The 22082-nt window shown below is 39.2% G+C and overlaps 1 protein-coding gene across 6 annotated transcripts in view; it reads right to left on the reverse strand.

The window, feature by feature from the left end:
• Positions 1-4629: 4629 nt before the first annotated feature.
• The window catches only part of MPRIP (myosin phosphatase Rho interacting protein), a 237508-nt gene continuing 220055 nt past the window's right edge, over positions 4630-22082 (reverse strand). For 3 of the 6 annotated variants that reach the window (XM_069087914.1, XM_069087913.1, XM_069087910.1), the window contains one exon: positions 4630-13089. In XM_069087914.1, coding sequence (XP_068944015.1) covers positions 13018-13089 — 72 coding nt within the window. In that variant the 3' untranslated portion in view covers positions 4630-13017. Of the gene's footprint in view, positions 13090-21932; positions 21999-22082 lie in introns of all 6 variants that reach the window. The other 3 variants (XM_069087915.1, XM_069087911.1, XM_069087912.1) reach the window with 2 other exon arrangements.

Raw genomic sequence — 22082 nt, forward strand, 5'->3', positions numbered from 1 at the left:
CGGAACTCAACACAGTCATCCACATGAGGCCTGCTGAGGGTGATGTACAGTTAAGACTGTCAGTGCAAACAAAAGTGACATTGGCTGCTAGATCACACTACTGATGGGTATCAGGCTCGCAATCCACAAAAATTCCCAGATCTTTTTCCAGAACAAATGCTATCTAATAATGCCTCCCCATCTTGTGAAGTAGATTATATTTGTACCCAGGTGTAAGACTTTCCATTTATCTGTACTGAATTTCGTCTTATTAGTTTCAGCTCAGGATTCTTTTGGATCCTGTCATTCAGCATGTTAGCTACCCACTGCAGTCTTGTGTCATTTGTAAACTTGAAAAAAGTCATTGATAAAGAATATTAAACAGATAGCCTGGAGTCAGACAGGTTCTCTGAAGAGAACTGCTCAAGACCTGCTCTGGTGGTGCTGAACCATTAACAGCCATTCTGAGCCCCAGTTCTGAATCCATCTGTACTTTATCATGTCATCCAATCCAAGGCCCTCCATCTTCTCCACAAAAAATACTATGTGATACTTCATCAAGAGCTTTGCCAAAAATCTAGATTCTTGTCAAAAAAGGAAATGAAGTTACTCTGGATTTCCTGTTCTGGATTTAGCCCCACTGGCTCTTTGTAATGAGTCACTGTCTCACTGAAGTCATCGAGTATTAATTTGCCTTAGTTATAAAACTACTCTGCCTATAGGAAAACTATGAGGTTCTTAACGTAGAACTAAAGGTCCTTCCCAATCTAGATCCAAAATGCTATCACTCACCACCATGCATTCTTACAGGCCATCTCCTATGTGTGTCATGTGCTTCCTTATGGCCACCTTTCAAAATCCTTCAAGGCTTGACTCAGTTCAGTTGTTAAATGGCTTCTCTGAAGCCGTCCCTGATCCCAAGTTGGCACAGCTTTCTTCTTCAAATTTTCCTCCACCAATGTTTCTGGATCTCTCAAAATTTCCTGTGGGTGCCCTTTCTCTGTGTTACACCCCAACTTTTCTTTTACTTTTTTTGCATACATTTTGTATTTTCTAAGTAGACTATAGCTCCTTGAGAGAGCAAGGGTGTCATTTTAAATCTCTGTGTTCCTAGTACGACTTGGTCACAGACTTCATCAGGTGGCCATCCTGTTAGCAGTGGACATCTCTCCATACTCGGCTAGATTGGTCCTCAGCAAGAAGGCAGGCTGTTTGGCCTTGATCATACTAGTACATAGTAGGTAGTTAATTGAGGTTTGTTGAATTTAATTTGAAAATTCATGTAAAGTTCTTCATAGGATTTTGTTATTCCATTTTTTTTTTGCAGCAGTCGTTTGTGCATAAGCTTCCTGGTAGCCTTGGTTCTTGTGAACATTGCAAGGCAAGATGGCCAAATGCCTCAGGAAACGATCATTTTCTTGTTACCTTAAAGGACGCAAGGAAGCCATTTCCAGCTCTTTGATCTTTGAGGAGAGCCTGGCCCATCCTTCTATTTAGGTGCAGCCTTTCATCTTCAATTAGAATGGAAACATCAATATTGATGTTAGTCCTTTGAATAGTGTATCATCTTGTTAGTGGCGGGGAGGGGATCGATGCTTGTGGCTCTGGAGTCTGAAAGGACCTCAGGAGTCATATCTAGTCCAGCCCCCTTATTTTACAGAGGAGGAAACTAAGGCCCACGAAAGTTCATTGGTTTTGCCTAGTGTCAGGTAGTAAGTAGTGGTATTTGAATGGTAGTCTTTTGATTGCAGAACCGCTCATTACCCCTTCCACTGTACCAGATCATCTCGTGTTTAGGAAACCAGTGCTCTACAAACCTTTTTGTTACCTTCTGATGTACTTGCTACATAATCAGCATCATGCCGGACAGGCAAGAGAAACGTCTTTTTTTTTAAAGTCGGCTTCACGGATTGCCAAGGCAGGGGTTCACCATCTAGTGGCCAAACTACCACAAATATTTTTAGTCTGATCATTTCCAGAGGTTTATCCTCTACTGGTATATAGTGTTTGAAAGCCTACTTTTATGACCAGAGCAGAATTTTTGTGGCGGCTGCCATCCCAAACAGCAGCTAAAGGCTGTCACTGATACCTGAATTTCACATTAAATCTCAGATTTTGGGAAATAGCTGTGAAAGAACATGTAAAATTCCCTATGACATTAAGGATTACTACCTTCTTCCCATAAAATGGTAACATGCCTGGTTAGAAACATGATAAAATGCCTGTCTTTCTTGGATTTTATCACTAACAATAGTACTCGCATATATTCAAACTAGAAAAGCAAAATGACAATTTGAACAAATCTAATAACTTTTTTTCTTTTTGAGGTAAATATCTTTGCATCTCCTCAAGCAACTTACATGTTTGAAAAGAAAATAGGAAATCCTAGGATATACCTTAAATGACAAAAAAGACTCATGAAGTCCACCTTGCTGTGATGTATAGATTTTAAAAAATAAAATTTTCTTTCATCTTATACAAAATACAGTTGTTTGCAGAGAGAAACCTCTCAGTCTTTATTATTGTTTAATCTAGTTGGATCTCTGCAAATGGATATTAAATTTTTTTTTGAGGTACTACTTGAATAGCAGTAAGTTTATTTATTTGGCTAGGAAAAGCACCTTCCTAGAATATAAAGAAACTCTTCTGAAGTAACCTTTCATTCCTAATAGCCTTACATTACTAGCTATTAATTTATGTTAGCTGAGAAGTCTAAAATAGTTGAATCAATTTTGATTTTAGTGTTATGAAATCTTCTCCCTACCATTGCTACTTTAGTGGGAATGTCTTAGGAATTCAGTTTATTCTTAAAAGAGGTCAGACAAAACAAAGGGTTTTTTTGCTTTTTGGAGGGCAGTTAGGTTAAGTGACTTGTCCAAGGTCACACGGCTAGCTTTTGTGTTAAATGTCTGAGGCTGGATTTGAACTCCAGTCCTCCTGAGTCCAAGGCCGATGCTCTATTCACTGCGCCACCTAGCGGCCCCCCAAAACAAAGGTTTTGTGGATTGAGGAGGACCCAAAGCCTGTTGCCCTTTGTGTCTGAGTCCTCAGCATAAGAATGTATTCCAAGGACACAACTAAACAATATATAACCTAAATATGGCAAACGAATTTATCTAGACTGGTTGGCAAACAGCCCGTAATGGTTAAATACACCACATAGGCCATACAAAAGCTACTGATTTTCAATGAATTAGGATAAAACCAGAAATTACAGGAAACTGAATTTTCATAAGACCCTTGATCTTGTACTGCCTCAGGAACATCGGTAGGAACAGCAATGATTATAAGCTATTAAGCGCAATCTGCCTTATGTCGTACCTTAGAAAATACTTAAAAAAAAATCCCTGTTATTATCTGGTTTACTCCTCAGTCACCTCTCATGAAATGAGTGAAGAGCTCACAAAAAGAATTCTGGCTTGTAATTTGATTTATGGGTGGGGTACAGAATGATCTTGAAAAACAGGTCTAGAATACACTTTTGATAGATAAGTTATTTTTCTAAATTTTTTTCTATTGGCTTTTTAAATACACATTTTTGATTCTCAAATGCCTTTGTTGAAACAGTAGTAAATATTTGAGAGAGATCATGGCATAGTTGGATAAAGAGCTAGCCACTAGAGTCAGGAAGATTCGGTTTGAATCCTACCTCTCACTAGCTAGCTCTAGGACCTAGGGCAAGCCCCTTAACTTTTTCAGTGCCCCAGGGAACGATAAATCTTGTAAATTGCAGAAGACTTGGCAATCCACGGTTCCTTAATAGTTTCTTCCCTGGGAGTTCCCTACCACAGGGAAATCAGGGGTCCTGATCAAAAGAAAATAGTTTATGTTCAGCCCTGTTACATTATAATGCAACATATAGATAGCGTTGAATTTTTTTAAATCAATACCGATTTCAAGTTCTCATTGACCAGAAAAGAAGTTTGTTATAGAGTACCATTATGCTACTGGAACTTTACATAAAAACATTACAATGATATACTAATTAAGTATCTTTCAATTATTTTTATAAACCTACAAGTTTAAGCTTTATTTTTAAAAAGCCAGGTATCCATCTTAAAAAGACTCACCTTCTGTCAGGATGTAAAATGTGATACCTTCGATTATCAAGTGACTAAGTATGACTAAGAAATTTAGGACTAGATTCTCTTCATCTTTTCTAGGAAACACTGGGGATAGTTCTGTCCTTATTAGCTTTATCACATGACATATAAATATGTTACTGTGTTACATATTATATATTATAAATGTTTTTGCTATCCTTACTCAGAATAAAACGAGTTTGGGCTCCTACTTTTTACCTTACTAGATTAAAGATTCAAAGCTGGAAGGGACCTCAGAAGCCATCTAATCCTACCCAATAATTTTTTCAGATGACAAGCCCCAGGAAGGTTGTGTATTCACCACAGTCACACAGGAAGTAAGAGACTTTAATACAGGCCACTTAGCTTGGCAATCTCATTGATCTGGTGTGGTCTCCTTTGGTTTTGTAGTTCATATTCCATTCATACTTACGCATTAAAAAAAAGCCTGCCTTTCTATGTTAGTAAAATAACAAACATCTAAGAAAACTAAATCAATAATAGCCCAACCTAAGCTAACTTTAGTATTTCTACCCTTACAATAAACAGAACCTCAGCACACAGCATGCAAAGGGTGGTGCAAAAATAGTTTATTATGATATAGTTTATGTAAAGTTAAGTAATATTTACAAAATAAAAATGATCAGCTACATCCACAGGAATCTAGCATGTCACAGAAGGTTTAAGGAATAAATATTGTGACAAAGTAATGTTTTAATTACAGTGAACAGTTGATCAGGAACAGTGGCTTTTAAAAAGCACAAAGGATTGCGTTGATTGGAAAAGGAAAGGAAGGAGAGAAGCCTTATTAAGCAAATCAGCATCCTTTACTAAGAGGAAATTTGACAAGTCTGACAGGGGTTGATATATAAACCATGTGGGGCTAAACATATATATATATATACACACATGAGTTTTACCTCATATTTGATTTATAGATGATAAGCTTTATGGTCAGAATGCTGTTGTTTCTTCCCTGGAACGGTTTTCATTTTTCACAAAATTTTAAAATCTAGTGCACAGAACATTTAATATTAGTGCAAAAATTAATTATTGTGTAAAGTATACTACTGTGTGAGTGTATGCTTAAATACATACACATGCATGGGTGTTAGCAGTGGCTTATGATTTTTAAGGTCATTTTAGACATGGATAAGTAATTATGGATTATTTCCAATTTATACTGTTACAGCAGATAAAATTTTCTCTCTTAGAAGTTCATATAAGTCAGAGCTATAAATCCCATCAATGTAAGATCTCAATGTAGCTATCCTATAATTGATTACTATTCTCCTTAAGTATGAGGCAGGGTATGTTGGAAAAAATAGATAAAAAGAGGAAGTTACAAGAAGAGGGAAAGAAAAAGATCAGGCTACGTCATTGCCAAGTGTCACAGTGCACCGCTCACCATTTTATAGATTTTACTTAGAAAATCCCGATTTCCTCTCACTACTTAATTCTTGGTCGTGAATTACCGTAAGAATAAGTCAGCAGGCAAGTCAAAGACGGAGCTGAATTCTAAAAGCTTTCAAGCCAAGATATATTTACAATACTTTTATAATAATGAATATACAAGGACCTATTAGTGAATATATCTATCTTGTCCACCTCTTCCTCTAGGACAGGAATTCTTAATTTTTAACTCCATGAACTTTTAAAAACATTGCAATAATTGTTTTTAAATATAATTGGTTTCCTTTGTAATTCTATGTATATTATACATTTCAAAACATTCTGAAAAGGGCTTCACTGGACTGCCAAAGGGGTCAATAGCACAAAAAAGATTATGAACCCCTGCTCTAGGAAAAATAGAGGAGGTGGTTGTAACAAAGGTGACAACTAGGATTTGATGGCTTAAATTTGTTACTGACTTCTATAGCTTCATCTATGGTCGTTTTTTAAATTCACTATAGTAGAGGAAAACTCGCTTGCATAAAATAGGGCTATTTAATGTTCTTCCAGGTCATCCTATATTTTAGCCTTCGGTTCTCCAAAATATTTTATATTGCAATTAAGTCACTTCTGCATTGATGTGACATAAAACAGTATACTGGAAACAATGCCTACATAGATGTTTCCGTTTACAACATGAGGTTTAATTAAACATCACAACTAAAGATTTGGTAAATCTCTTCCCTACAGCCCTACCTAATAATATTGAATGTTGAAGAAATAATAGGATCACATCCCTGATGTTAAAACTATGTTATACTTTACCTTCCTGTAACATTTTTAAGTTATTATGTTAAAAAAAAATGGGTTTTTTGGTCATATTGTAGCTATCTTTGCTAAACGCAACTTTTTTCTTCATTTTAAAAACTTTATGCAGAGAGGGTTATTACCATACATCAAGTACAACATTACTGAAATCTTTCAATGAAAAATTCAACTTTCGTAGGATTATACTTTTCACATACACTATACATTTGACAAGTATATTCAAAACCAACTATCAGCAAAGAATTTTAAAAGAGATTTAAAACAGTCATTAAAAACTATCATAATGCTGGGTTCATTCAACATCACACCCAGAGTATTTTTTCCACTCTTAAAAAGGAACCATCTGTATTAATTTTTTTTAAAAAAATAAGTCACAAAACCCTTTCTACTAACTTCCAAGTAATAAATATTTACAGTGTGTGCTTTGAATACTGTACAGATTTTAAATTATTTTGAAGACAAAGCTGTCTTCAAAAAGAGAAAATGCAATTTATAATGAGCATGCATGTTCACAATGTATAGATATTGACCATAAAAATGCAGTGGTCTAGAGGAATCACATCAAGGATGTGTCAAAGTAATATTTCATCATGCTGCTACCACAGAAAGCGTTCTATTTATTTTTATTTTTAGCTAAGGAAGCAGAAATTAATTCTGTTCTTTTATTATACGAAACAGGTTCTTGCCCCAACTCCCCCTCCCCCCCCCACTTCCCCACAAAAATCCCTTTTAAAAAAGGCATCATAATAGACAATCTGAAAATGCTCATGTTTTTATACATAGTTTTCATTCATAGTTTTTTTCAAATTCATATAACTTTCTATCAAAGAACTCAAAGAAATTATTCTTTTCTAAACAATCTGGTTCTTTTCAGTACTGAAATATGTAAAGTATAGCAGCTTGCAAAAAAGAACAGTGTTTATATGGATATAAATGTATAATTTCTTTCCCCCCAACACACAGAAACATATAGGGTTTTATCCCTTAAGGGCATTTCAGAGAATAGCTTCTATATCGACAATATACTATGAAACAGGTAGGATAGGAGCACAGCAAGTGAAATACAGAATGCTCTGAGTTTGAGAAAAAGTGTAGGAGAAAGTTAGATTTTAATTTTTTTTTACCTACTTCAGAGTTTTAAAGTAGAAAGAGTATCTGAGCTTAATTTTTTAAAAAGGGTTTTGGGGTACAGATGGTATGGAATAAAATCCATTTTGTTGATGCAGAAGAGAAAGAAAAACAATTTTTCTTATGGTGGTAAATTCTAAGTTTGCTCATTCTTTATATACCATGAGATTAATGGAAAACCCATAAGCATAGCTCACTATTCACTAATTTATTATACTGAATCTAACAATACCTTGTCTGTTCAGCCTAAAAAGAAAAAATCACTCCAATTTTCTTGTGGAGAAGAATCATAAGATGAATCTCTCTTTATGAAGAAAAAATCTGGGGAATGTGTTGACTTTTCACTACAAATACTGAAAATGTAGATTTCATATTAGAATAAAGAAAAAGAACAGGGAAAATTAGCCATCTTTTAAAAACAAAATATAATATGCATTTCAGCAGGATGTCTTATAAGCATTATTTTTGGTTGACTTAAGAATTGCCTGGCTTATTCTACATGTAAATGATCTATTTTAGTAAGTATATTTCTACTTTTAATGGAATGGAAAAATGAAAAACTTGATTCTAGGTTGGAGGAAATTTAGAAACACAACAGCTAATATATTTCACCCCTTTACTAGAATAGACTCTCGAACAACTATTAGGTAAAACTGAAAACTTTTCAGTATGAATCACTCCTTGGGTAGGTTGTTTATGTGGATATATCAGCAGTAAACACAGATTCTCTTTCTATTTGAAATAAAAAGGTTTTTCTTCAGTCAACCAAGAATTATTTGAATTATGAAGAGTAAACTGAAGAGTGAATCATTTATACCTACAGATTCTTCCATTCAATATTATAATGCCTCATTTACTTAGGAAATGAATTCTTCTAGTTTAATAAAGTGCTAAATAATTAATTTTAATATTCTAAAGGTTTTCATTAACAATGGCTATTACTTCCTTGACTTTGAAAACAGGACATTGAACATCATAATCACATTGGTGCCCTTGAGAATTTTTTGTGGTAAAAGGGCTATTTGCTGCAGACCTTAAAGGCTATAGGCTGCTGTGCTTTTCTGCTCAGTGCTCCTTCTCTGTCATCTGTTGTCTTCCCTAAGGGGATAAAAACAATCCTTTGATGCTTGCCTAGTTCAGGGGCTGTGTCTTCGTTTCAGGATGGCCAAAGTTACTGGATTAGTGAGGCTAATTACAATTTAATTTCTAGTTGAGAACCAAGTCTGCTATTTTGGAAAGATCTTTACTTTTGTTTGTAGTTAAGTTTTTATTTATGTAGCTTCTTGTATTAAATGTGATTAAGGAACTTGTATTGATACCTTCTTCTTCTTAATAACTTTCAGTTTGGCTGATCTTAACTTATACACAGGAAATACAGATCTTATTACCTATGTTTTATATTTATGTTTAGTATTAATGCCCATTTAAATGATTATTTAGTTTATTCTAAATCATGTACACGCCAGGGATAACTTTGAGGTGAAGCATCAAGTTGTTAAAGAAGTGACCTGCCCCAGGCTTTGGCTGCTTGTGGCAGAGGCAGGACTATCACCCTGACTTTCACTGTAATGCCTTTATTCTCTTCCCAAATAACACTGGAGTCTAAAAGAAAGATAATCTTGATATGCTTATAAATTTGGGTTATAAAGGACAGTTAGTGTTTAGTTCTTAAAACTTTCAACATGCTAAAAATTACATTGTTCCATCTACTTCTGGAGTGAATAAGCTTCATTAAATGCCAGTACTAGGTGACTAGAATAACACCAGCTGAGATTTATATGGTCCTTGAGAGTTTGCTTCACATGGTTCTTAAAGAAGACAGCTCTAATTTTTAAAGCCATCCTTTCTTTTATTTGGCTTTGTGTGTTTAGGGCTCTTACTGAGCCTTCTCAGGAGGCGACTTGCTGCTCTCTCCTCTATGGACAACTTGGTGAGAGCAGGAGCCATTCTTGTGTGCAGACTCTTGATTCTCATGCACTGGGCCCGAAGATAACCCTCCTCCTGATTCCAGTTACTTATTTCTGCTTCTGTTGATAGTACTAGCAGCCAACAGCATCCAGAATTGTCAATATATCTGAAACACCACCAGCAGCTCCATTCCTATGTCTCTCCATCCTGTCAATCCTCATCTTATACTTTCTCGTCTCATTACAATTCACTTTCCCAAAGGTATCTGCCCTGTGTCTGCTGAATCACATGCCTCGTGTCCGATGTCATTTTCAAGTCCTACCGAGTGAGACGGTTGTTTAGAACAACCAAGGATGTACTTATTTTATAGTTATTTTAAAAAGAAAAAACACCGAGGAGGATATTCACTTTTCCTCCACTATAGTACTAAAATTAGTTAACTAATGTTTTGGGGGCCTAATTTCTAGAATCAGGATCATTAAACAATTTTCCAATGGATTTAGTTGCCTAGATTAATATATTAAAAATATTGAGGGATGCTGGCTTTTAGCTACCTAATTTTTTTAAGTATGATCCCTTCAGAATCTAGGAAAATGAAGCCATGTGGGAAAGGATGTAGCTCAGCTCAGTCTTACAGACACTGTACCAGTCTGTGTATGTTTTTGTCCATGCCATCATCATCTGGTAGCAGAAGAAAAAAGATCATTCATTTTTACTTGCCTAGCTAAAATTCTTTCTCTTCTATGCATCTCAGGCCAAAAAAAAAAAATTCTCAACAAGAAAATAACTGCAATCAGTACCTAATGAATTAAATAAATGATATACAGAATGTCTTCTTGTACGGTGCTGGTGCCTAATAGTTGTTTGTTGAACTGAACTCTAAGACAAGGAAAGGCCACAGGAGAAGAGATCTGCTATTGTCTCATCTACATTAACACAAACATCCTACTTCTTTCTGCATAACTAGAGAGTAAAACAAGCATTCCAATTTCAATTGTAGGCTACTTTGTGAGAAAAGTATGGGGAGAGAAGCTCAAATAACAGCATTTCATGTTCTCTTACTTGGCAGTTTTCTCTGAGAATTAGGAGGCTTGGGTAACTAAAGAAACAACATCCAAATATGTTCACTTGGTTTGCTTAGGTCAAAGTGTTAGAAGGAGCAGAACAAAATGCAAATTCCCACATGCAGGTAAGCTTAATTTTCTTAGAGAAGGAAATGATACACACAACACAGCAAAATTGTAAATATTCTTGGCGGCGCATCAAGTCAGATTCAATTTGTCTCCTAGTACCAACCCTCTCTTCTCTTCTGCACCTCCTCGTCTTAAGATGATTTGAGAACCTAACTCTCAGAAGGGCCACACATTCCCAAAGAGGCAAGTGTGGGCAGCACTACACCAAAAGCGAACAGACTGCCTCCATCAGTCGCCTGCTTCAAAAACAGGGATTCCACTACTAGTTCTAGCAGATGCAAGCAAAATATTATTTTAGATATAGCAGGAAATAATTTCCTGCTTGCAAAGGGAATTTGAGCTTTTGAATATTCAAAAGATGTGATGTGGAACACAGCACACAAAAAAATCACTCTCCATTTGTAGCAACTCTGCCACTAGCGGGTTTCTGTTTTAGCGATTTAAAAAATATCATCTGATTCTCTGTTGCTATTAGATACAATAAGTATCACAAAAACGCACCCTTCCTTGGGATATCATGACAGGCAAAGGGTGTCTCTATGAGCCACTGAGACCTTGGAAGAGTATTAATACTGAAGTTAGAGAAAAGGGATGAATGGACAGTGTGACTGGGCTTGGAGGTTTGAAGTGTTTAAATGAGAATAAGTGGAGTGTTTACTGTACTTAGAGGTCATTTCCCACCTCTACTCTTCCCATCCATGTAGTTTAGTATTTTAGCCTGCCTTCCCAAGTTACCGTGTTTTACTCAGGATGGCTTTAATAATATTTTTATTCTAAATCCCCTACCCGTTTGCCAGACAGAAGCTTGTTTGTTATAAAAGATTAGCCCGGTCACCTCTGTTCACATTCCAGGGGCAGAGCCAGCCCTTCGGGCTGTCTAAAGCTGAAACACATTTGAAAGAGGATTTGCAGCAACAGAGGCATCAAGTCCGCTCTCAGAATCCCTCAAAAGCACCTCATTTCAGACTCTTCTCATTTTTTTTTTTTACTTTGAAAGGCAGCAGAGCTACTTCTCACTTGGGGTAAAGTGCTGTTTAATCTTAAACTTAAGGTAGAGTTATTAGCCCTAAGGATTTTGAATGGACCTTAACAAATCCAGTCTAATTCACAAAGTATTAAAATGTCATGCAAAATTGTTAGCATCGTCTTATTTTGATTTTTTTTTAAGTACAACATGAGGGTGTAGTCACTACTGATTTCAGTTGAATTTAGGAATAATTTTTTTCTTTTTTTTCCTCTTTGGAGGGGGGAAGGCAGGGCAATTGGGGTTAAGTGACTTGCCCAAGGTCACATGGCTAGTGTTAAGTGTCTGAGGACGGATTTGAACTCAGGTCCTCCTGACTCCAGGGCCGGTGCTCTGTGAATACTGTGTCACCTAGCCACCCCCTAGAAACAATTTAAAAAAAATATTCCAAGAGTTCCAAAACATTCCAAAACAGTGTCACCACCTCCTCATGTTCATTCCCCCTCCCTCCCTTCAATAAACTACATGGACATGGTTTATAAGGGGAGTAATTTAAAAAAAAGTTAAAATTTTATAGCAGACACTTTTCAGAGAGCAGGAATTACAATGCAAAACCCCAATCCATATTTCAAAAATAGGTGGTCACTGAAAATACTGTAAGAACGATCGGAGGAAGTAATGAGAGGGGGAGCTGGTGTTTTGTGCAAGATTTAATTAAAAAAAAAACAAACAAGAATTAGAACGATCAGTTTCAACAATTCTGTTGTAGTACTTTGCCACAATATTCTGGGATGTGTGGTTCTAAGCTGCATTAGTAGAAGGAGTACAAAATGCCATCATTTCCGCTCCCCACTCCCCCCGCCCCCGAAAAATCTGTTATGAGAGTGGAGAGCAAAGGTGGCAGAATCAGGGGTACAAACCACCTCTTTTCTCCAACTCCCCCTCTAATTTCTCTCCAGTAGGTCAGTGCTGTAAATTTAGGCAGAAACAGAATGTCCTTAGGCTTTACCTCAGAGAAACGAGAGTTAAGACTAACTCCTGGCGTACTTGGCTCAACGTGCCCACGAGCACCAGACCACTGCCAGTTAGCAGCAGAGCTAGATACGCCAACTGGGCCCTGTTTCCATACCAATACATTCGGTAAGACAGAGCTAGCTTATCAATAGGCTGCTGAGCCTTAATACTGACACTTAGTGTAATGAGTTACAGTAAAGTAAAGAATTCTAATACAGGCTGCTAGAATGGGAGGGAAATTAGATTGTTCGCCTTCCCCCCCCCCCAAATCATTACTAATTCTAGGATACAGTGGAAGAAAAGATTGGATAAGGTGTTGGGAGGGAGGAGTTGAAGGAATCAACACAGCAGGAAGTGGTGTGAACTACAATCCATCAATCAGTCTCTTATCCATCCATACAGTTAATGATGACAATAATAACAAACAATAACAATAATATTAATAAAATACGGTACAGACAAAAATCAGCGTTTGTGTTGTGCTGCTGCAAGCCAGGTGGGATGTGTGTTCAAGTTGAATGGGATACAACTAATCTTTCTTCAAGTCCCTGGATTCAAAGAGCTTCAGACGTTCTTGCACGGTCAGGCCTTCCTTCAGACTCTGGGTGTGGAAAAGAGAAAAACAATGCAGAAAATTGTAAACTTCCAAAAATCCCAGTCCTTGGCAATTTTGGTAAAAGTCCCAAATAAAAGAGTACGTGTGGCAAACAAAGAAATGGTGTTGATGGCTCAGGCAAAGGAAGGAGAAAGGTTGGCCTCCTTTGTGGAGAGATTAGTGGAACATGCCAGAGAGAAACTTACTGTGACGTGTTATTGGGTTTCCTGCCCTCTCTCCCCCCAAGGAACTGGATGATGAAAGGGGAAACAAGGAGATGTGCATAAAGAAGCTGGACTCTGCAAATGAACAGGCTTGAAGCTGCATTACAGACAAGCAGCAATATGAGGAGTTAGCTATCCCTAAGAGAGTACAGACCAAAACCCTTTCACACCTCACACTGTGGAATTCTTGTACATTCGGACCCCTAAGAAATTAACAGAGTACCCCGAGATGCTGGAGCTCTTTTCTGTGTGTGGTTCCCCCCCACCCCCACCCCTTTAATATCTTGAAAAAGATACTTATATAGCAGCCAGGCTATTCATCTATTTTTTTTGGAGAGGGAGGGGGGAAGGCAAAGCAACTGGAGTTAAGTGACTTGCCCAAGGTCACACAGCTAGTACATGTCAAGTGTCTGAGGCCGAATTTGAACTCAGGTCCTCCTGACTCCAGGGCTGGTGCTCTGTTCACTGTGCCATCTGGCTGCCCTGCTGTTCCTCTATAGACTCATTCTCGCTACCCAAATGGTTTTCTTGCTTTTCCAGTCCCATGGAATTTTTACTCAGTTTCTCAAATGTTGGTCATGATTAACCCACTGGCACCACTAGTATGGCTTTCCATTGTCATTTGGATCACAAGTAATTGATACTTCTGAGATGAGTGTCCTTTGTGATAATACAGGGAACAGTGAGGGGCCGCGGCTCACTGAAAGCATGAGCTGCAGGGCTGGTCTCAGTGCCGGAGGACTGATGATGACCAGAGAGAGGATGTGGAACGGGCCTGTTCCGTCAGACACAGCTGCCGGCCGCTGCTTTGGTTTCAGTGTTTTTCTCTGTTACAGCTGAAGTGAAATGAGGAGAAGGTGGAAGAAGCTGTGGGGCAACGAGTATTTCAATGTGTCCAAAAGGCATCAAGAAAGGAAGTGCTGCCCAGCTTTTCCAAAGATGGTCCTACTCGACTCAAAACCAGCGCAGTGACAGAGGCGGCTGACTCACTGGGCTTTGGGGCACAGCTGCCTGTCACCGTCCGCGAGACGTCTTCTCGTCCATTTGGTCAGCCGAACCCATCTGGATAAACTGACCCCCTTCACATGATCACGGGTTTCACTGGGACTCCGTGAAATTAAGAGTGTCATTTACTAACAGGAGCATTTGGAGAACCTGCCTTCCTGCCTTTTGAACTTAGGACAGAAAACTTTCTCTCTTTTCATGTCAATTTATTCATCTTTTATTATTAACTCTGTGTGCCAACTTAGTGGAATTGGGAAGCTCCAGCTCTCTTGCTGATTATATAACTAAAACATCATTAATGACCCTGTAATCATCATTTGTCATTTAAAGGGGTGATGATACTCTTGCTTTACACAGGTACATGAGAATAAAGTGACAATACAGTAAAACTGTACCGCGACACTACAGAATTCACAGCCTGCACTGCCCTTTTATGTGTTACACGCACTTATCATCTCTCCCAACTAAACTGTAAACTGCTTAAGGGCAGGAACTGAGGCTTACCCATCTCTTCATCCCTCCTGGTGCTAAGCACGGTGCTTTGAAACACAGGAGACATTAACACACTAGAAACCCATAAATGTCTAAATAGCCCTAAATCACAAAAGGGTGACACGGTATGCTTAGCACAACCAGGCGAGACCCTGGGGCCGGTCCAGAATGGAAACCCTCTAGAGGCTACAATCTCCTATCCTTTTGCTGTGCGCAGACACATTCACATGAACTGTGTGAGTAGCTGAGGGGCCTCCTGCCTTGTGTCCTATCACATGTAGGGGGCCTAAAGAACAAAACCTGTGCTCCAGCAGCCACCAGGGCTGCAGGGAAACAAATGCCATCAACCACAGAGCGTCCATGCAGAAACACTGCCTAACAGTCACAAATCCACAGCAAACAGGGTTGAGGGGACATTCTGTTTTTTTCTACACTGAAGTAGAGAAGCAGGCAGGAGAGACAGTGATAAGTTGTGGACTGCAAAAATGCCTGGTCTCATTTGCTGTGCAGCCTCCTTTACTCAACACTCACACGGCCTGCTGCGGCATGTGTCATTTTAGAATCCAAACAAGAAGATCTGGGTAAAAAACCCGCAATTTTCTGGGGTAGGCTGCTCTTTCCTTTTCTCTTCATATTCTATTGTTGTTTGTTAATAAACCCAAAGTCACAGGTTTGATTCCCCATTTATGCCAGGTAGGTTCATGGACACATTATATTCTGTCCCTGTGACCATACCTCAAACTTCAGTCAATACTTTAAAAAAAAACAACAACCAAAAAAACGTTGCTATTGTTTACTAGAAAGTCTTTCTGAGACTACAGAAATTACCCAACGTGTCCTGTTGTCATTATTGGGGAAACTGCTGAAAACTGTTCCCATTCCAGGCCAAGTTGATAAAATGTTTGAGTTATGATAGCCTATTTTTTTAAACATTACTAACTGAAATGCATCTAATATTTAAAAGAATGTAAGCCCTGTTGGTGAAGCATATTGTCATAGCTTGTGATAATCTATCATTGTGATATAGAGATTATACAGGTAGCACATATAAGTGTCACTTTGTGAGTCATAAGTAAAGCGTGACATGTCTGGTTCCAGAAAGTTGTCTACCTGAAACCAGACCAGCAGCTACTGACAAGACTGTACTCTTTATTTCCATTTTAATTCCCCTACTGTTTTTCTTAAGTTTTCACAAATGTTTATATTAAGGAAAATATAACAACATACTTCATTTGGTGATTAGTTTCCATCAAACACCAGGATTTCCAACTGGTGAGCTAGAATTTATGGGTCTGTTAATGCAGCATGCCCATTAGCTGAGTGTTGTTTCACATAATTAAATCTGGCAATGATACCAAAGGTAGTACTAGTACTCCGGATGATTTGTCCTTAAGAGGCTGGTGAATATTAGAATGCTAACAATTTAAGCACTGGAGTCATTCAGCAGATCTGAGGCTGAAATTAGGACTTGAAGTAGCCACTTCTAGTACTACAAAGGGCAATAAGGAAGATTTATAAGTGCAAGGAAATCTGTTACAGATACCAGGAAGGACAGAAGTATCATAATGACTGTTGACTCTCTGATGAGGGGTCCAGAGACAGTCATAGGGAGCCTTGACTTAGCTCATTCGAAGGGAGTGGTGTCTTTCTGGAGTTCTCTCTGAGACAGGGCAGACTTATCAAACCCTATCCCAAACTTAAGACAGCTCTCCTCCTGCTGATTAAGGTGGAAATGACAGTAAATCTAAAATGTATTTCTAGAGATCGAATGAAATAGTAGGTAGCAGGAAGCCAAAAGACCTGGGGCCTCCCAACGTTGTTTTCATCTATTTCCCTAGAAGAAGGTCAGGCTCCTGAAAGAAAAAAGAGGCTATGGGAAACGAACTATCCATTATGTTGATATCAAAGGAGAGGAATTAGCTTTTTGGACCATGGCTTCACATATCAAAATGACAGCTGACCACGAGTGCCTTTCCTGAGTCATGGGAAGAATGAATTTGACCTGACCCTCGCCAACCTGACCAAAAAGGATTCCAACCAAATATAAAGGGGGAAGAAGAAAAACGTTCACATAAAACTATAAGATGAGAAAACCGTAGAGGTCAGTAGGTACAACATAGGATGATAGCAGAATAAGTGCTTGGTAATTCAAAGGAAAAGAATGGAGAACAGGAAAAATAACTCAGTGCCTCTGACATCTACATGCCCAGAACATGGGTAATAAACCTCACTTGACATTTTCACAAGAAAACAGAAGCTCACTAAGATGTGGAATATGACACAGAGTTGAGAACCCACAGAACAATTTATTCAAGGGTAAAGAGGTTGTAAAGAAACAACTTTGAAAAACTTGAGAACTCCGATCCATGCCATGTACACATCTCCACAAGCCCTATCACTACCAGTGAAGCATGCTGCCCCCCGACTGGTGCCGGACATGATATGCAGGAAGACAACAATTCTGGACGTGGCCACTGAGATTCATTCTGTGTAATTATGCTTCTTGATTACACGGTGTTTTCCCCTTCTGTTTTCAGTATTTGGGGGCAGGGGAAGGGGGAGGGAACATCACATGGGGACAACAGGGATGCCAAAACTAAAGGGGCCACTGAGGCCTTTTTGAAAATCCAGAGACAAGAAATAAAAGTAATAATAACACTTATATAGCCCTTCTATGTGCCAGGAACTGTGCTAAAACCCTTTACCTTTTTAATCTCCTGGGAGGTAAGTGCTATCATTATTCCCATTTTACAGATGAAGAGACTGAAGCAAACAAGTTAAATCACTCACCCAGGGTCCCACAGCTAGTGTCTGAGCCCGAATTTGAACTCAGATTCTTGACTCCAGGCCCAGCATTCTAGCCCCTTGTGCCACCTAGCAGCCATAACTTTAATATTACATACTTTTGTTTAAAAGCAAGCGGGAAGAAAGAGATTCACAGTTTCCCCAAGGAAGCCTCTTTTTTGTGTGTTATGTGTATATAGAAATGCCCTTTCGGGAGGTGTTTTAAGTTCAGTATAAGACTTGGTGAGACAGGCTTCGCAGTCAAAACAAAGCAACTACAGGGGACACTCTGTTCCAAAGGCACAAGGGGAAGAAGATTAGCACTGATGGTCATGGAAACACCTGTACCCAAGGTGGAAAGACAAGTGAGAAGCAGAACTGATTTACTCCAGATAACCCAGGAAGACGGGGATGACACTCCAGGAGACGCACTGTAAAACCAGCACAAACACACATAGCTCCAGAGGACAGAGGATCGGCACCAAGGGACGGCAGCCACAATGATCCAGTGAGTGACCTGAGCTCTCTGTTCTCTTAGGTGAATCACCTAGTTATTCTAGGTCTAAGTTCTCTCATTTGTAAAAAAAAAAAAAAAAAGAGTTGGGTTAAATGACTTCAGAGATTCATTTTAGCAGTAACATTTTATGACTTTAAGTTACAAAGAGGCAGATTTTGGTTCTATATGACAAAGAGAATGGACCATGGATTCTGTGTCACTAAGAAGTTCTTAAGAAACAGGTGAGATGCCTGTATCCTAGAAGCCAACTCTCTCCTTCCTTCTCGGCTTAGGACCTGGACTCATACTTCACTAAAAAAAGGAGGCTATGAGCTAGCTTCCTCTGCTCTCCAACACTCCATTTAAAACCATCTCAACATCTTCTCCTGTGATCCAGTCTTGGAGGATGGGGCTGGGTGGCCCTTCTCACCAACACCTTTACTTAACCCCTTGATCTCACATTCCCCACCATGCTCTTCAGAGGCATGCCCCTTCAATCATTCCATTTTCCAGTACTTTCATTCTTTCTTTATCCACTTTCCCTATCCATTCTTGCCTTATCTTTTCTTGCTACTTAAAAACATGCTCAAATTTCTCTCCTTAAAAAATCTTGACCCTACTCTCCCCACAGGTAGCTAGATGGTGCAGTGAGTGGATGGAATGCCAGTACTGGAATCAGGAAGATGAGTCTTCCTGAGTTCAAATCTAGCCTCAGACATTTACTAGCTGGGTGACCTTGGGCAAGTCACTTAAATCCTGTTTGCCTCAGTTTCCTCATCTGTAAAATGAACTGGAGAAAAAAATGGCAAATCACTCCAGTATCCTTGCCAAGAAAACCCCAATGGGGTCAGGAAGAGTCGGCACAAAAGGATGGACAGAACGATACCACCACTATTCCCACAGGCTATTTATTGTCCTACATCTCCTCTCCCTTTTATAAATCAGAATTCCTTGGAAAAGGTCTTCAAACTCATCTCCACTTTCTCATCTCCCATTCATCTTTCAAACCTTTGTCTGGTTTCTGGGGGATGATTCAGTAGAAGCTGCCCTCTCCAAGGTCACAAATGATCTCTTAATTGTCAGATCTAATGGCCTTTTCTTAGTCCTCATTCTTCCTCACCTCTCAGCACTAGACAGTGTTGATCACCACCTTCTTCTGGATCTCCTCCACTCTCTAGATTTTCAGAACACTCCTGTCTGCTTCTCTTTCTGCTGGTCAGATCCTTCTTAGTCTTCTTTACAAGTTAACCCTTCATATGTCACGGCTACTGGGTGGGGACAGCCTTTGGGTTCTATTCTGGGCCCTCTCCTTTGCTCCCTCTGTATTCTCTTGACTGTCCCATCAGCTCCCCTGGACTCCTCTATCAGCTCTATCTACATCTCCAGCTCTCGGCTGAGCTCCAGTTCTTCATCTTCAATGGTCTCTGCTTGATGTCATCAGCAGAGCAGAACAGAAAAAGTAATGACTGGCATCAGACCCATCTCTGGCTCTCCCTGCCCAGGGGACTGTGGGGAAGTGCCTTCACCTTGGTGGGTCCCAGTTTTCTAATCTATACAATGAAGGGGTTGGACTAGATTCCTTCTGAGGTCCTTTCCACCTCAACTGAAAAAGGAAAAGTTTCAGTGTCTACCCTGATGTCTCATAGGTATTCCAAATATGAAACTTCCCTTTTTCTACTGAGGGCACTGCCATGCTTCTGCTCAGTCAGGCTTACAACCTACACAGCCCTGGCTTCTCCTTCTTTCCCTCCTCTCCTGCCATATTTATTCAGCAGCCAAGCTTTGTCCATTCCTTCTCAACATCCCTCCTTTCCATCCCTTTCTTCCTATTCATACCACAGTGACTATTTACTGCCAAAGCTTCCTAAGTGGTTGCCTGTATCCAGTCTTTTTACAGCCCATCTTCCACACAGATGTCTGTGGTCTGACTGTGGCACTCTCCCTTTCAAAAGGATCAGTGACTCTATTTTCCATAGGACAAAATACACCCCCTTTTGTTTGGCATTTAAAGTCCTTCCCAATCTGCTTCCAGCTTAGCTTTCTAGGCCAGCTGTGAATTACTGCTACCCTGATGCAGTCCAAGTAAGCTCCAACTGGTGTGCTTGCTGATAGCCATACATTACCCTCCAGCTCCCACCTCTAGGCTTTATATAGGCTGTGCTCCCTATCCTTGGAATGTGCTCCTTTCCTCATTTCCTCTTGGAACCTTGTGAGGTTCAGGTTAAGAGCCACCTCCTTTAAAATTCCTTTTCTCGTTTTCTTGGTAGTTAATCCCCTCTCATTGTGTTTTTTTGTAGATTTTCTTATAAATTTTCATATAAATAAATATACATATATATCTTATATATACTTATCTGTGAATGTTATCTGCCCCCTAATAGACTGTAGGCTCTATGAGGGATGGGACTATTGAATTTTTATGTATAACAGATTTAAAGGTCAAAAAGTTGTAAATCATATTTAGATCCTCTAGGTGAACAGCATTCCTTTAAACAAAAATTAACTTAATCCTGTCCCATCTTGCAATATAGTATACTCATTGTTCCACTAACCATAACTGGCCGTCTCTTTTGGATCCTGTTGCCTTTTAACTAGGTAAGGGAATCTGGGTGAAAAATAGCTTAATTATAAAGTACATGTACTCAACTACTTCTGTCTTATTCACAATCCAACATATGGTAGAAACCCACTTATTCAGTATTTCAAGCCCTTTATTCTCTCTTCTGACCAAAATCCTTCCCTTGTTTCCACTAAAGACTGTTGGTTTTTTTTTTTTTATTTTTTGCTTTTTGGAGGGGGAAGGGCAGGGCAATTGGGGTAAAGTGACTTGCCCAAGGTCACACGGCTAGTAAGTATTAAGTGTCTGTGGCCGGATTTGAACTCAGGTCCTCCTGACTCTAGGACCAGTGCTCTATTCACTGCACCACTCAGCCGCCCCAACTAAAGACTATTTTTAAAAAAGCCTCAGGAAAATTTCATTTTGATAAAACACTTAAAAGCCACCTCTAAAAAAGGGAAAAAATATTAAATCCATTCAAAGTTACTTCCTCCTGATATTGGCATTGGTAACTTTTCCGCCTTTAAACAGCTTACCTAGCCAGAGGAACTACAATCAATGTTTGTCAAATCTCTGCATTATTTTATAGCACTGACATTCAGCAACTGGATAAAATACAAACTGCAAACATACACAACAGAAAATATCTACTAGGCTAACTTGGCAAATTTGGATTGTAAGGCACGTCACTGTCGGTGGGACTGAGAGTGGTTGGTTTTATAAAGCACAGTGGTGACTACTGTCCTTGACTTTTTCATGTTATCCGGGTAGGTACTTGATAAATCTCAGCTTTTCCATATTGAGAGAAATCAACACTTGTGAACTCCTTCTCCTTGCAAATGTCTGATTTTTTTTTTCTTTAAAAATCTATCTGTGCACGATGCAGCGAGTTTAGTTGGGGACATGCACAGGTCATTCAGCATGCATGCTTGGCTGTTCCCACAGCTGCCACTGTAGCCCTTTCACACAACACATCCTGCCCACCCATGAGAAGCCGGCTTCACACAGAGCCTGCTACTCTTCAAAGTCAACAGGGTGAAGGTGTGCTGACTCCCTGGGCAAGGTGGCCCTTTAGAGACTGCAATGAGTGTGGCAAAATGTGAGGGAAGGTGCAAAGAAACTCTATGTGGTTGTCCATGTGGGTTCTGGAGTGGGAGAGATGGTCAATTAAAAAGAGGAATAATAAAATAAGGAAAGAGATTATAGCTTGACATGGAGGTATGGGCAGTGCATGCAGAGTATGCTTCTCCCTCAAGGGAGTCGGGTTGGTTGGTTGGTGTGGGTTGTTTACCTACATGACAGGGAACCTGGAATCTGGCTCGTTTCAGTTATCCCATGAGACCTGCTCAATTACGGACTGTCAGGGGAAAGAGCAAAAATAAAACAACAAAAAGCACATAAATCCTAAATGCAACAGTGTTCGTAATGATCCACCCTCCAC

The sequence above is a fragment of the Petaurus breviceps genome, unplaced genomic scaffold (genome assembly GCF_028583685.1).
Source record: "Petaurus breviceps papuanus isolate PSGF00001 unplaced genomic scaffold, PetGlider_PUasm1.0 183, whole genome shotgun sequence".
NCBI classification, from domain to species: domain Eukaryota; kingdom Metazoa; phylum Chordata; class Mammalia; order Diprotodontia; family Petauridae; genus Petaurus; species Petaurus breviceps.